The 12,917-nt window shown below is 44.2% G+C and overlaps 1 protein-coding gene across 1 annotated transcript in view; it reads left to right on the forward strand.

Annotated features, from left to right (window-relative positions):
• Positions 1 to 668: 668 nt before the first annotated feature.
• Positions 669 to 12,917, forward strand: part of igdcc3 (immunoglobulin superfamily, DCC subclass, member 3) — a gene marked incomplete at its 3' end in the record, with an annotated part of 82,172 nt that continues 69,923 nt past the window's right edge. Inside the window, exons 1-2 of the mRNA XM_079997340.1 lie at positions 669 to 705; positions 9,941 to 10,246. Coding sequence (XP_079853466.1) covers positions 10,015 to 10,246 — 232 coding nt within the window. The 5' untranslated portion in view covers positions 669 to 705; positions 9,941 to 10,014. The remainder of the gene's footprint in view (positions 706 to 9,940; positions 10,247 to 12,917) is intronic.

The following is a 12,917-nucleotide window of genomic DNA, read 5'->3' on the forward strand; positions in this document are numbered from 1 at the left end:
TATTTATTTTTCTAAATCCTACACCGTCCATGCCAGACACGTGGCATGATGAATGCGTTGCTGTATTGCAACACAAAAAAATCGTAAATGTATTGTTTTAATGTTATCATGTTTGTGTAGATCCAGCAAAAAAAAATATTTTCACGCGTCTTTACAAATATAGATTTATTTATTTGATAAATAAAAATATCCCCTTGTATTTTGTTCCTTATTTAGTTGTTTTTACAATAGAAAATGAACTCGTTTGTCTTCATTTGTCTGTTGTTGGAAATCCAGCATCTGACTTGCGAGTGCAGTAGTGCGGTCTTTTGTTCCCAGAGTGAGAGAGGGAGAGGGGGAGAGCCAGAGAGAGAGAGGGAGAGGGAGAAAGAGAGAGGGGGGGGAGAGGGGGAGGGAGGTGGCTTTGGGATACAGAGGAAGGGAGCGAGGGAGAGATGCTGACAGATTCCTGATAGATGTGCAAAATGGCGCAAGCGTGGAGCGACCCGGCGATCCTGCCGTAGCACCGCGGGTCCTGGAACCTCCATGCCTCCTCCCGCGCAGCGAGTCGTGGAACAGTAACACGATCAAGGGGAAGGAGACGAAGAAGAAGAAGAAGAAGAAGAAGAAGACGACGACGAATCCATCGCTCAAGTGTTTCAATGGCAACCGGGGGGCCCTGGCTCGTCCCGTATGTTTTGGGGATCCTCCTGCACGCGCTGGCCGGTAAGTGCGCTTTCAGCGCAGAGCGCGGGGCGGCTGCCACGGGGCGGAATAGCGGAATATCCCAATATATCACGCGCTCCAATGTGGCTTTTATATTTCATTTTGAATTGTTATTTATTTATTTATTTATTTATTTTAGTGGAGGGGGAGGCAACGTTTGACAAGCAATTATACAAAGTAGCCACGTGTGGGCTTCGTTCAAAAAGTTACGCGCGTCATTTTTTACTCTGTAGTTTTGAGTTTTGTATGTTGTCGTCTTTAGTCTGACGGGGAATGGCAGGCGGAATTGGTCCAAACACCCGGAGGAAACACCTTTGTCATATATAGTGCGTGAATACATTGTCGCCAGCACATCAAGTCGTGCACACGAGCAGATCGTCTGAACTTGGATTTTATTGTATTTTTTTAAAATCCTAGGTCACATGGTGTAGGATGGCTGTCTGATCAAGTCAACTTACACCTTCATCCTTTAAAAAAATGTTTTACTTAATTACGACACTAATAAATAATGCGTAGTCCATCGTCTATTTTAATCACTCTCTCTATAAATCAAATACTAATTGTAAGTTTACATGTAATATCTTTAAAAAGTCAGTGTTGGTGCAGCCTGTGGATGGAGGGACATGGCACTGGTTATTGTTCTCGGGGTAAATACAAGATCCTGCTCATCGCCCGGCGAGGAGAAATATTTGTGCCGATTAATGTCAAGGCTCTATCCTTTTCCCTTTCTTTTTTTCCTTTTTCTTTTGTGGTGTTGCCTTTTCCCTGGTTGTGCCCCCCTTTTCTCCCACCTTTTAGGTTCAAAAGAACGACAGCAGTAGTATTTGCTGAGCTCAAAGGCTGCACCACAACCCCCATAAAAGCCGCACAACCGTGCACCAAAACAAGTCCACTTCATTAAGGCGGAGGCTGCACATGTGTCATCATTCTCCACCCATCATCACATGTATGGGTGGGGGGGTCTCACGTGACAAAACAAATCAATGGAACAGAAGAAGGCAGACTTTCGAGAAAATAATTTGAGCGTCTTAGAACGAAAACAAGGGTAAACCCGGTTGTTTGAAAAAAAAACATCACCGTTTGAACAGAATTCTGGTATTCATAGTATTATCTGCCCAACACAGACAAGGTTATGGATTTCCACTTTAAGTAAAAGTGAAACTTTTGTCGTTTCTTGAATTACATCTCTAAACCTGAATTACAGCAAAAAGGGTTTATTCGAATTGTTGTTCTCGATTCCTGATGAACAGCAATCCTGTTGCCAAACATTATCCCAAGTACCAGAGTGATGTATTTACAGTTTATTCCCTCCTATCAGGCACTAATTTTAAAAGTTGGCTTTGTTTTTAACATTACTCTAATACCATGAAAATAAATGTTTTATTGGACTTAAAATAAATGTAGTTTAGGTAAATTTCCATTTATACAAATCGCATCTCTTCACATCTCCTGCCCAACATAGAAAATCAATTGAAGTTGTATCCTTGCATTCGCTGAGAATGAAACTTGAGACTACACTCAAGTTTTATTTTTAGATGCTAAAATTTTAGTTTGTGGCGTTGTGTAGTGAATAAGTCATCAGTTCCATAACATTTCATTTTCAGCCTATAGACAGATAGATAGATAGATAGATAGATCGATAGATAGATAGATAGATAGATAGATAGATAGATATTTTATTCATCCCCGAAAAAGGAAATTGCAAGACCGCCCCAACATGGTTGGGGTGGTATTAACCCTCACGCCAGTTAGCCACGTTTATCTGTCGATAGTAAGCCTGAGTTTGAGTCGCACTTACTCAGCACCTGTGTCCGTCAGCCTGGCAGGATCCTGCTTCCACCCACAGGTAATCCTGCACTACGGGGGGTCTTTCCTCTGCCCGAGAAAGCCTTAGCATGCATGTGAAGGGGGCATGTGCGCACCTTTGTCGATACTCTGTCGATACAGACACAAACAGTTTATTCTGCCTTAATGGGGCCAGAATATACACGATTCCACCTGATTGACTTTCTGTCCTGCCTCTCCGCATCCCACCTGTGAAGTTGTGGCAGCAACCACCTGGGGATGGGTTCAACATGGTTTTTCAGAAATAATAATAACATTCAGTGTTTGCCTTAGAATTGTACAGGCCTGGTGGGTCACCAGGCCAACAAGAGCCCCCGCCAGGCCAAAAGATTTTTTTAACTCCAAAAAGAATGGCACTGTCCCCCGAAAAAAAACACTGAATTATGGCCTGAATGAACGATCCAACCTCGGCCGGGGCGGGCTGGACGAGGTGGGATCTTTCATTCACGGTGGGCACACCACCGCCCCCGCACCCGCGTTGGGCGTTTATTTACAAATTTATATTTTTCTATTTACATTTATTTATATATTTAGTGCTGCCTTTATTTATTTTGGGATTTATTTCAAAGATTTTTTAAATTTTTTTACTTGTGGCGATGATGGTAATGAGCTCAATACCCTTTCATTTACTGCGCTCACCATTCCTGTGGGCATCCTTAAATTGAGTAAATTTAAGAATTTACTCAATAAAGACATATCTTCACTTTTGTAAGGCCGAGTGAGGTGTGTGTGTGTGTGTGTGTGTGTGTGTGTGTGTGCGTGGGGGGTAAATAAAAAGTCTTTGTCCGTCTGCATCTGATTTCCACTCGGGGGAGTGTGGCCCTGCATTCCTGGTCTGCACCTAAAGTGGGTGTGGGGGGCGGGGCAGAGGTGAGGTGGTGCGCTGGGGTCCAGGAGGGGCCTATTTCTCTGCTGGAATTTGAAGGATGACGCCGGAGGTTTTCCGCCTTGACCCCTTGAGCCGTTCCCCCGCCCCCTCCGTCCAGAATTCCAGGGCCCGAGGGCAGGGGACTGGTAGAGTTTAGTCCATCAGCCACTGAAACCCGATACCGGCTGAGCCTGCTAAGCCCCCTCTTTAATGGCTCCAAGTCAGGTCACACTGTTTACATCCTTTTATTTATTGTTCTCCTTCTGTCTCTCTCTCTCTCTCTCTCTCTCTCTCTCTCTCTCTCTCTCTCTCTCTCTCTCTCTCCGTCCCTTGCCCTCATCATGAATCACAGGCCCCTAACTGCAAAAACACACCACTGCCCGTGACTTTGGTCCAGCCAAAGGTTTACAGTTTGCACGTTCACCTCTGCAGGAGAGAGAGCGAGGGAGAGTGAAAGAGTGAGATGAAAGGGGGGGGGGGAGTTTTGTGTGTTGCCAGAGAGAGAGAGAGAGAGAGAGAAAAAATAAAAAGCAGCCCATAAATGTGTTTTTCCACTACAGCTTCACACCAAAAGCGTAATAGCATCCGACAGTCGGACCCCCCCACGCCCCCCAAACCCACCCTCCACCCCAGTGGCCGCCGGATGAACTGCGTCCGAGTTTCGCATCACAAAATATGTTAGGGTAAACGGCAGAGTTTGTTTTGTTTCCATTAGTTCCCATTCATTCATTTATACAGTATACGTGATCTATTTACTTCATTTTAAACCCAGTTACAAAAGTAACTGACATAACTTCCGCTTGTAGTGTCGGACCGAAACTTGCTGCAAGAGTTGAAAAGTGAGTAAAAAAAAAAGTTGAAAATAAAACGCCTCCCGGAGCCCCAAACAGCCTCGGATTCTCTGTAGGAATGAATAGACTTCCAGTTTGTCCTCGTCGTTTGTCGTGTTTGGTGTAAAGCACGCTTTACCGTCTTGAACAGGTTGTCTTTTAAGCCTGTTCCTGAGTTGTCGTTGTCGACTTTGTTTAGATCGAACTTTAATTAAGCGCTTTATTTACAGTATATCCCAATATCAGTCAACTTGAATATCTTCCAGTCGTCCTCTCTCTCTCTCTCTCTCTCTCTCTCTCTCTCTCTCTCTCTCTCTCTCTCTCTCTCTCTCTCTCTCTCTCCATGTCAGCGTTTGTTTTTGTTTTTGTTTTTTTTCGATTACATTACAGTAAGTACATTTGTCACGCAGTCAGCAGTTCCGATGAGCACAGAAATGGCTCCACCGCTGCTAATGCAGTGGTAAGACATATCTGACAAACTCAGACTCTCTCTCGTCACAAAGAAATCGGTCGGAGAGTTAAAAACTCAAGTTGGTGACAAGCCATAGTGGCTTCAAAAGTTGCAGCGATGACATTTGAGCGATTGGACAACCAATCAGTTAGAGTTGACCTTTCAAAAAGGAACTATCTGGCTCCTCAAACAGGATATAAGATAGCATCAGATAAGGTGATATAAGATAGTACTTTTATCCCCTGTAGGGGAAATTCAGTCGTTGCAGCAGCTCAGTGGGAAACATGAAGTATAGCGTGAGAAGATAAGCACTAAATTCACAAAATATACATTCAAAAATACAAAAATAAGCAATAAACAGCTCAACAAAGTAAGATAAAGTAAGTAACAAACTAATAATAAACTGCTCACGAATACATATACACAGGGTAGTTTTGGTGAAACGTAAAATAGAGTAAGATATAAGATGGATGAGATAAGCTATATGACAGCAGAACTACAAATTTACCAAAATATCTATGATAAAATACCTTTTACCTTTTTTTTTTTTTTTTACGATTTTACTACAGCACCCCCTGCTGGATACTCTTGTTAAAACGGTAAAACGGCAAAAACAAATAGACTGTCCTACTCACTCTCATCTACACCGCGTTCCAAATTATTATGCAAATTGAATTTAAGTGTCATAAACATTTATTTTTTTAGTTTTTCAGTTAAACTCATGGATGGTATTGTGTCTCAGGGCTCTTTGGATCACTGAAATCAATCTCAGACACCTGTGAGACCTGTAGACATCTGTAGTTTGCCAGATGAGCCCAATTAAAGGAAAACTTCTTAAGAAGGACGTTCCACATTATTAAGCAGGCCACAGGTTTCAAGCAATATGGGAAAGAAAAAGGATCTCTCTGCTGCCGAAAAGCCTCAAATAGTGCAGTGCCTTGGACAAGGTATGAAAACATTAGATGTTTCACAAAAACTTAAGCGTGATCATCGTACTGTGAAAAGATTTGTGGCTGATTCAGAGCACAGAGGGGTTGGTGCAGATAAAGGCATAATGAGGAAGGTTTCCGCCAGACAAATTCATGGGATGAAGAGAGCAGCTGCTAAAATGCCGTTACAAAGCAGCAAACAGGTATTTGAAGCTGCTGGTGCCTCTGGAGTCCCGCGAACCTCAAGGTGTAGGATCCTCCAGAGGCCTGCAGTTGTACATAAACCTACTATTGGGCCACCCCTAACCAATGCTCACAAGCAGAAACGGTTGCAGTGGGCCCAGAAATACATGAAGACTCCTTTTCAAACAGTGTTGTTTACTGATGAGTGCCGTGCAACCCTGGATGGTCCAGATGGATGGAGTAGTGGATGGTTGGTGGATGGCCACCATGTCCCAACAAGGCTGCCACGTCAGCAAGGAGGTGGCGGAGTCATGTTTTGGGCCGGAATCATGGGGAGAGAGGTGGTAGGCCCCTTTAGGGTCCCTGCAGGTGTGAAAATGACCTTGTTAAAGTATAGAGTTTGTGACTGACCACTTTCTTCCATGGTACAAAAAGAAGATCCGTGCCTTCCGTAGCAAAATCATCTTCATGCACGACAATGGACCATCTCATGCTGCAAAGAATACCTCTGTGTCATTGGCTGCTATGGGCATAAAAGGAGAAAAACTCATGGTTTTTACATTACATTTGGAGACGCTTTTATCCAAAGCGACTTACAATTATTCAAACACCAACGGACGCAGCCATCAGGGGTTAAGTGTCTTGCTCAAGGACACTACAGCATGCTAGCAGGAGGAGACTGGGATCAAACCAGCATGAGGGGGATGATCTATGAGGGTGGGAGGCAGTTTGCATCAAAACAGCAGCTGTGGGAGGCTGTTCTGACATCCTGCAAAGAAATTCAGGCAGAAACTCTCCAAAAACTCACACGTTTACTAGATGCAAGAATTGTGAAGGTGATATCAAAGAAGGTGTTCTATGTTAACATGTAACTTGGCCTGTTAAGATGTTTTTAATTGAAATAGCTTTTGATTTCAGTAAATATGACCTTCTCATGCTGCAAATTCAACAAATGGCCATTTTCAGTTCTTTACAACCTATAAAATGTTTTGAAACTCTGTTGTGCATAATAATTTGCAACAGTGCATTTTGAGTTTTTTTAATTTTGAAAAAAATACTGTTATCATTGGGAGGTTTGTTCAATAACATTAGAATTATACCCTAACGGTTGATGGCTTGAAAATTGTACTGACTGTCATTTGCATCGACTGTTTAGGAAAATGAGAGAAAAATATTTGCATTTGCATAATAATTTGGAATGCGGTGTACAATATAAGAAAATTATCTTTCGCTTTACATTATTGATACTTATTCAGCTAGTAGTGTTGATGAGAATCTGCTTTTTTTAAAATTACGGTTTGCCCTGGTGTGGCTAATATGTGACTATGGCTGGGTATTGGTACGCAATACCTTTTAAGGCAGCGATTACCAACCTATGGGCAGGGAGGATATCGCAAGTGGGCCGCCAAATCATGGGCAAAACATATAGATTTTATTGGAAAAATTTACAAAAAATGATTAATTACAAAAACGTTTTAAAATGTAAAAAAAACCAAAACATTTCATGTTTTGTTTTTCTTTAAAACCTTTAAAAAAATCATCACTGATAGATTGGAACTTATGGTAGGGCGTACTACGTCCAAACCAGACCACAATCGACGTGCACCTGTACATTTTTGAACTTGTGGTGATAATCAAAATGTATGGTTGGCTAACATCAGGCACACTGAAACAGGTGGGACAGTCCCGCCTCGTCCAGTCCCAAGAAAGGTCAGATCTTCACCTGAGACTGTCGTCCCTTAAGGAAGACATCAAGCATTTGATGTTTGCCATGCAACATCAGCCTTCTCATTAGGTGAGTTAATATTAATGTGCTCCTGTTATTCTTAGTTTTACGTTACGAAAGTTACTCGAAAGTTCCATGGATATAAGGTTATTTTTAAGAGACCCTTTTTTTTGTTTTACCACTACTGCACTGTATGTATGAGAATGCATATGGTTGTTAAAATATACGTCCTCTGAGAACGCACTGTTTGACCCCCGTCTAGCTTCTAGTCGGATGTTGGCCGCGAACACTTTTGAGATTTTCAAGTGGGCCGCGAGTCCGAAAAGGTTGGGAATCGCTGTTTTAAGGTATCAAATGAAATAACCCAATACCAAGTAGTATCGAAACTTCTCCAGTCAAAAGATAAGTGCATTCGATCCTTTTTGTACCCAGATCGAGAAAAAAAATTACTATTTGTATGGCTTTGCTCGCAGCCAATCACTGCAAGCGTTTTTCGATTTAATGCGACTTGTGATTGGCTCACTACTGCAGCAGCTTTAACAGTCTGTTAAAGGATAGGTTCAAAATGTTGTCTTTAAGTCTGTCTTAAAACAGCAGTCAGGCGTCCATGTGAACAGTGAAAGAGGTTTTCCTCGCTGTAATCATTCCTCCTGTACTGGCTATTTGTCTAAAATTACACTGCCCAAATACTTCATTGTACAGTTTTGTACAGTTATTTATTAAATATTTCAAAGATTTGAAATGTTTTCATTCATTTATTTCAATAACACGTTCAAAGTCTATTTGTGTTCAAATCATTTGGATGGGGAGGAGTGGTGGCATTTTATGCAGCTGAATGCTTCCAGTCACATGATGGGTACAGAAGAAAAAAAAGCTATCGAATGAAGTACTCTATTGGTATCGGTATCACTTTTAGGGTACTGGTACTGGTGTCGTAATTTTTTAAACAATACCCAGCCCTATATGTGACGCTCAGTTACTAACTGCAATTTTCAAATTGCGATAACTCTTCACTCCACATTATTTTTACTCATTTAGCTCGTAGTATTGGTGAGAATATGCTTTTATTTTGAACAGCACAGTGTTGTTGCACCTGACATTCAACTGAAGGAATACGAAAGCCAGGAGTGAAATTCACTGTAGGCGCCCTTTAATAAATGTTCACTGTAAAGCGCACAAGGACATTATTTGGATAACCACTATGCGGGGGTTCAACACTCATTTTTGTTGTGGGTTTTTATGTCACAATCGCGTGCAAGTGCATTCTTGCGAAGACATAGCACAACCATCATCTGCAGTTAGGTTCTCTCTGAAAAAATATCTTAAGGCCAATCCTATAGTTGTTGTCGTCCTCTTCCGCTTTTGCTCCATTTCGACAGCTGACCTCACGGGCAACTGCAGGGTACGGCAGGACAATTACCAGAGCGCAGGGTCCACAGTAATGGAAGAATGAGGAGGTGGGAGAGAGAGTGTGTGCGTGTGCGCGCTCTCTTGAGTATGGGTTGTCAAAATGGATTGACAACACGGCAGTATAGTAGCCTGACCTGCAGCAAGGTGGAACTACTAAAGGACAGCTGGTGGATTCCCGGGATCTGGGAAAGTGGCGCGTTACCTCTGGCTCCGGGTTGTAATTCCCCTCAGTCACTTGTAAACATGTCTCGTCAGGCAAGTGATTTGTAAACGGCCGCTGCCAGTTAATATGAGCCGCGAATACACACATATGAACTGTGTGTGTGTGTGTGTGTGTGTGTGTGTGTGTGTGTGTGTGTGTGTGTGTGTGTGTGTGTGTGTGTGTGTGTGTGTGTGTGTGTGTGTGTGTGTGTGTGTGTGTGGTGTGTGTGGAAGAGAGATGATGGGTTAGTGGTTGATCCAATCCACAGTAAATAGTATGAATTTCCATTTTTTCCATCCTTGAGAAACATGGGGGTTCTCTCCGCCCAGCCCCAACCGTGTATCCCTCACACGTAGCCTTTTCAAATGAAGAAATTGCATTGCGTTATGGTCAATCTGAAGGGAAAGGGGCGGGGGGCGGGGGGTAAGTATGAAAATCAACGACTCATTAAACCCACAAACCCAAAGACTTAGAAGCTCATTTCTTTGGATACAGTCAGTGGCGGGAAATCCTGAGCCACAGATAATTCTCTTGTAAAACCTTCTCTGTACTTCCATGGTACAGTGGAGTGAACTCTCCAGGGCACACAATGGCTTTTTTAACCTTCATTTTCACATTTCTGGGTTGGCGGGGAGGGATTAGCAGACCGCTTATGGCAGGTGGAACATCTCCATTGTCTGACTAATACGCCCTGAAGTTTACAGGGAGGGCTGTTGGCTGGCTGTGACTTGATTCAGAATCTAGACAGTTGGATTTTTATAGAACCTGCTGGTGTGTCTGTGTCCCGCCAGGTGTGACGTGCGACGCCGAGCTCTCCTTCACGCTGGAGCCCAGCGACATCATCGCCGTGCAGGAGCAGCCGCTGATGCTCCATTGTCAAGTGGATGGCATCCCGCCCATCACCACGCAGTGGCGGCAGAGCGGACTGCCGCTCGCCCAGGACCGCCGCCACAACACCTTTGCCAACGGCTCCCTCCTGATTGGCCACTTCCAAAAGACCAGATCCGACGGGTCTTCCGACGAGGGCGACTACGAGTGCATGGCCCAGAATTCCTTCGGGCTGGTGGTGAGCCGTAAGGCGCGCGTCCAGGCTGCCAGTAAGTTCCTCTTTGTCTCCTAATGCTTTGTATTAACTGAAAAGTCCTTCCTGGTTCAAGACAAGTTAATTTATATAGCCCTTAATCACAATACAGTCTCAGAGGGCTTCACAAAGTAAGATTTCACATAGAAATCCACAGCCTCCCCTAGTCTGAACCCTCATTCGGAAAACAAGGAAAACATCCCAGAAAACCCTTCTGGGGGGGGGGGGACCTTGAGAAGGTGCCACAGAAGGAAGAATCCCCCGTTCAGGACGTCCAGGCTGCAATGGATGCAGAGTGGGCAACAACAATAATATTATAATATGACAAATCGTAGGATATTGTACTCCTGTATGAAGCAATTTCAAAGCGAGAAAATATGAGAGTCTATTTGCTGGTGCAGAGCGCCTCCGGGAAGTGGTCCTCGTCAGGCCTGATCCAGGTAGCTCGCAGCAGCCTGACCCCCCCCCCTCTCAGAGCAAAAAAAAAAGGGGGGGGGGGGTAGAACACAGTGGGTTAATATCCAGACGTCATGTAGCAGTACTAAGGAGTGAAGGCAGGGTGAGAGGCAAGTGTGGGGACTTTTGTGGTTAACCAAAGACTGTGAAAATGGGTCTTAAGTCTTGATTTAAACATTTCAACAGAAGTCGTTCTCTTTGTGAGTTATGCACTTCCAGCCAAGCGATGAAAACCTTGTACCACGCTGGCGCTTGTTAAACCGCCTTCTCCTCACACTTAAGAAGCTTGAAGTACCACTTCCTCGCTCGCTGACAGAGGCTGCGGTTCTTGCCCTGAACAACCCGGAGCTGCTGTAATTCCATAGCGGATTCTGAGAGTTTCTGAACAATGTTTCACCAGCAACATCTGTTGGTTTTGAGCTGAGGAATCGCTCTCCCTGACTTTGTCTTAGTTACATTGGCACACGCCAAAGCAGGTAGTAATTCCTTGGCCAATTGCTGTTTGTGCTGCTACTGTACAGCATGCTCCGATGAGCCGCAACAGGACTGGTAACACATAAACAAAAGCCTGCGGGAAAGGGAAAAGGCTGCCTGTTGATTCCTCACCTTGTGTGTAGACAGTGTACTGCTGTGCTCTTGTGGCCGATGTGACTTCCCTACGCACAGCGGGGAGGACAGCCCGCCGGCTAAGGGGGATCGGTTTCATCAGCGCAGCTCAGCCGAGGCCAACGTACTGGGGAGAATTTTAAGGCGTTTTAAGACGCTTTCGGATGCTTTGTAGGGAAGAAAACATTTAAGATAAAATCTCCCAACTATTTACTACCAATACTACCACCATTACCAAAGTCTCATGTGCAATTGTAAAGCAGGTCAAACTAAAAGCAGCATGAGAATCCACTTTTGGTTATCACCTATTGTGTTGGGTTGGCAGTTCTCTAGGAAGCCCACCACCATGTCCATCATTCCCTTTCCCCAGGAACGTGTCTGTTTTCCATGTGGAGGCTCAAGTTCAAGTCCGTGCCACAGTTGAATTATGCCTCTCAGGCACCGCCTGGCTCCTCTCTCCCTCACGCACCCCCCACCCCCCACCCCACCTCCAAGCTGCTTCCTTTTATCTTTGATGGATATCGATTAGAAACGGACTAAATGATGACCAAGGGTCAGCACTCTGACCCCGGGCCTCTGACCTTTAGGGTGAGCAGAGGCTCCGTCCTAATGAAACAGTCTCCTTTCTGAGCAACACATCACGTCTCTTGGGAGGGGGTAGTTGGGGAGCAGCATGGAGAAAAGAAGAGAAGGCCCAGCTCTCAGAATACAGCTTAGTTTTTATACCCCCCCTGGTTTTTTATATATTTTATATATTTAATGGTTTCCATACCGCAACTTCAGGGAAAGCGAAGTTGAACTTGAGTAACTGTCGGCAAGATGTTTGGTATCTACAACAAAGTGGTGTTATGTTAGATCTTGGATTTAGAGCTTCCTCAGCTAACTTCCACGTCTGGCTATCTGCTACCCTCAGAAGCCTACATCAAAACTGTAGAAGAAAATGCTGCAGATCTGTCTCGCTCTCTTTCTTTTTTTTTTTTTTTTACTCATACGGGACCTAGATGTCATTTTAAAAGAAATGTGGAAAGAAAAAGATTGCATGGAATCTCATTGGTATTCAGGTTGGAATCCACATGTTTCTAGTCATGAATCTTTGGAAGTTTCAGCACAATGTGGTAGCAAAAGCTGTTAGAATCGCTCTTTGGTATGTTGGTCTATTTTGACCCAATGTCATCCGTGGTCCCTCTCGTGTCAGGACAGATCTCTGTCTAGACCGCTGCGGAATACTTTCCCCTTTTGAAATACGAGTGTCGGACGCTTATGAAAGGTCGGAACCGTGCGAAAAAAATCAGTTGGAATCGAGCGTCGACCCCTGCGGTCCAAACGTTGCCCCAAGAGATTTATAGACTGAGGGTCGTTCCGTCAGGTTCTTATCTCCTTGGTCACCAACGCGGGCCCCACCAACCTTTTAGGGGCTTTAGTGCCTGGGGCCCGGCCTCGATGCAGGAAGGATTTGATCCAGCAACCTTTCATCCTCTGTTGTTCCCCCAGACACCAGCAGGGCTTAGAAGTTGAGAAGCTGTGGACCACGGAAACCAAGTATTTTCTCTCCTCTGGAGAAGACAGAATGGAGCCAATGCCCAGTGTCAATCTCATGATTAAGATCAAAAACCACTGCGGCCATC

The sequence above is a fragment of the Zeus faber genome (genome assembly GCF_960531495.2).
Source record: "Zeus faber genome assembly, chromosome: 3".
Taxonomy (NCBI): domain Eukaryota; kingdom Metazoa; phylum Chordata; class Actinopteri; order Zeiformes; family Zeidae; genus Zeus; species Zeus faber.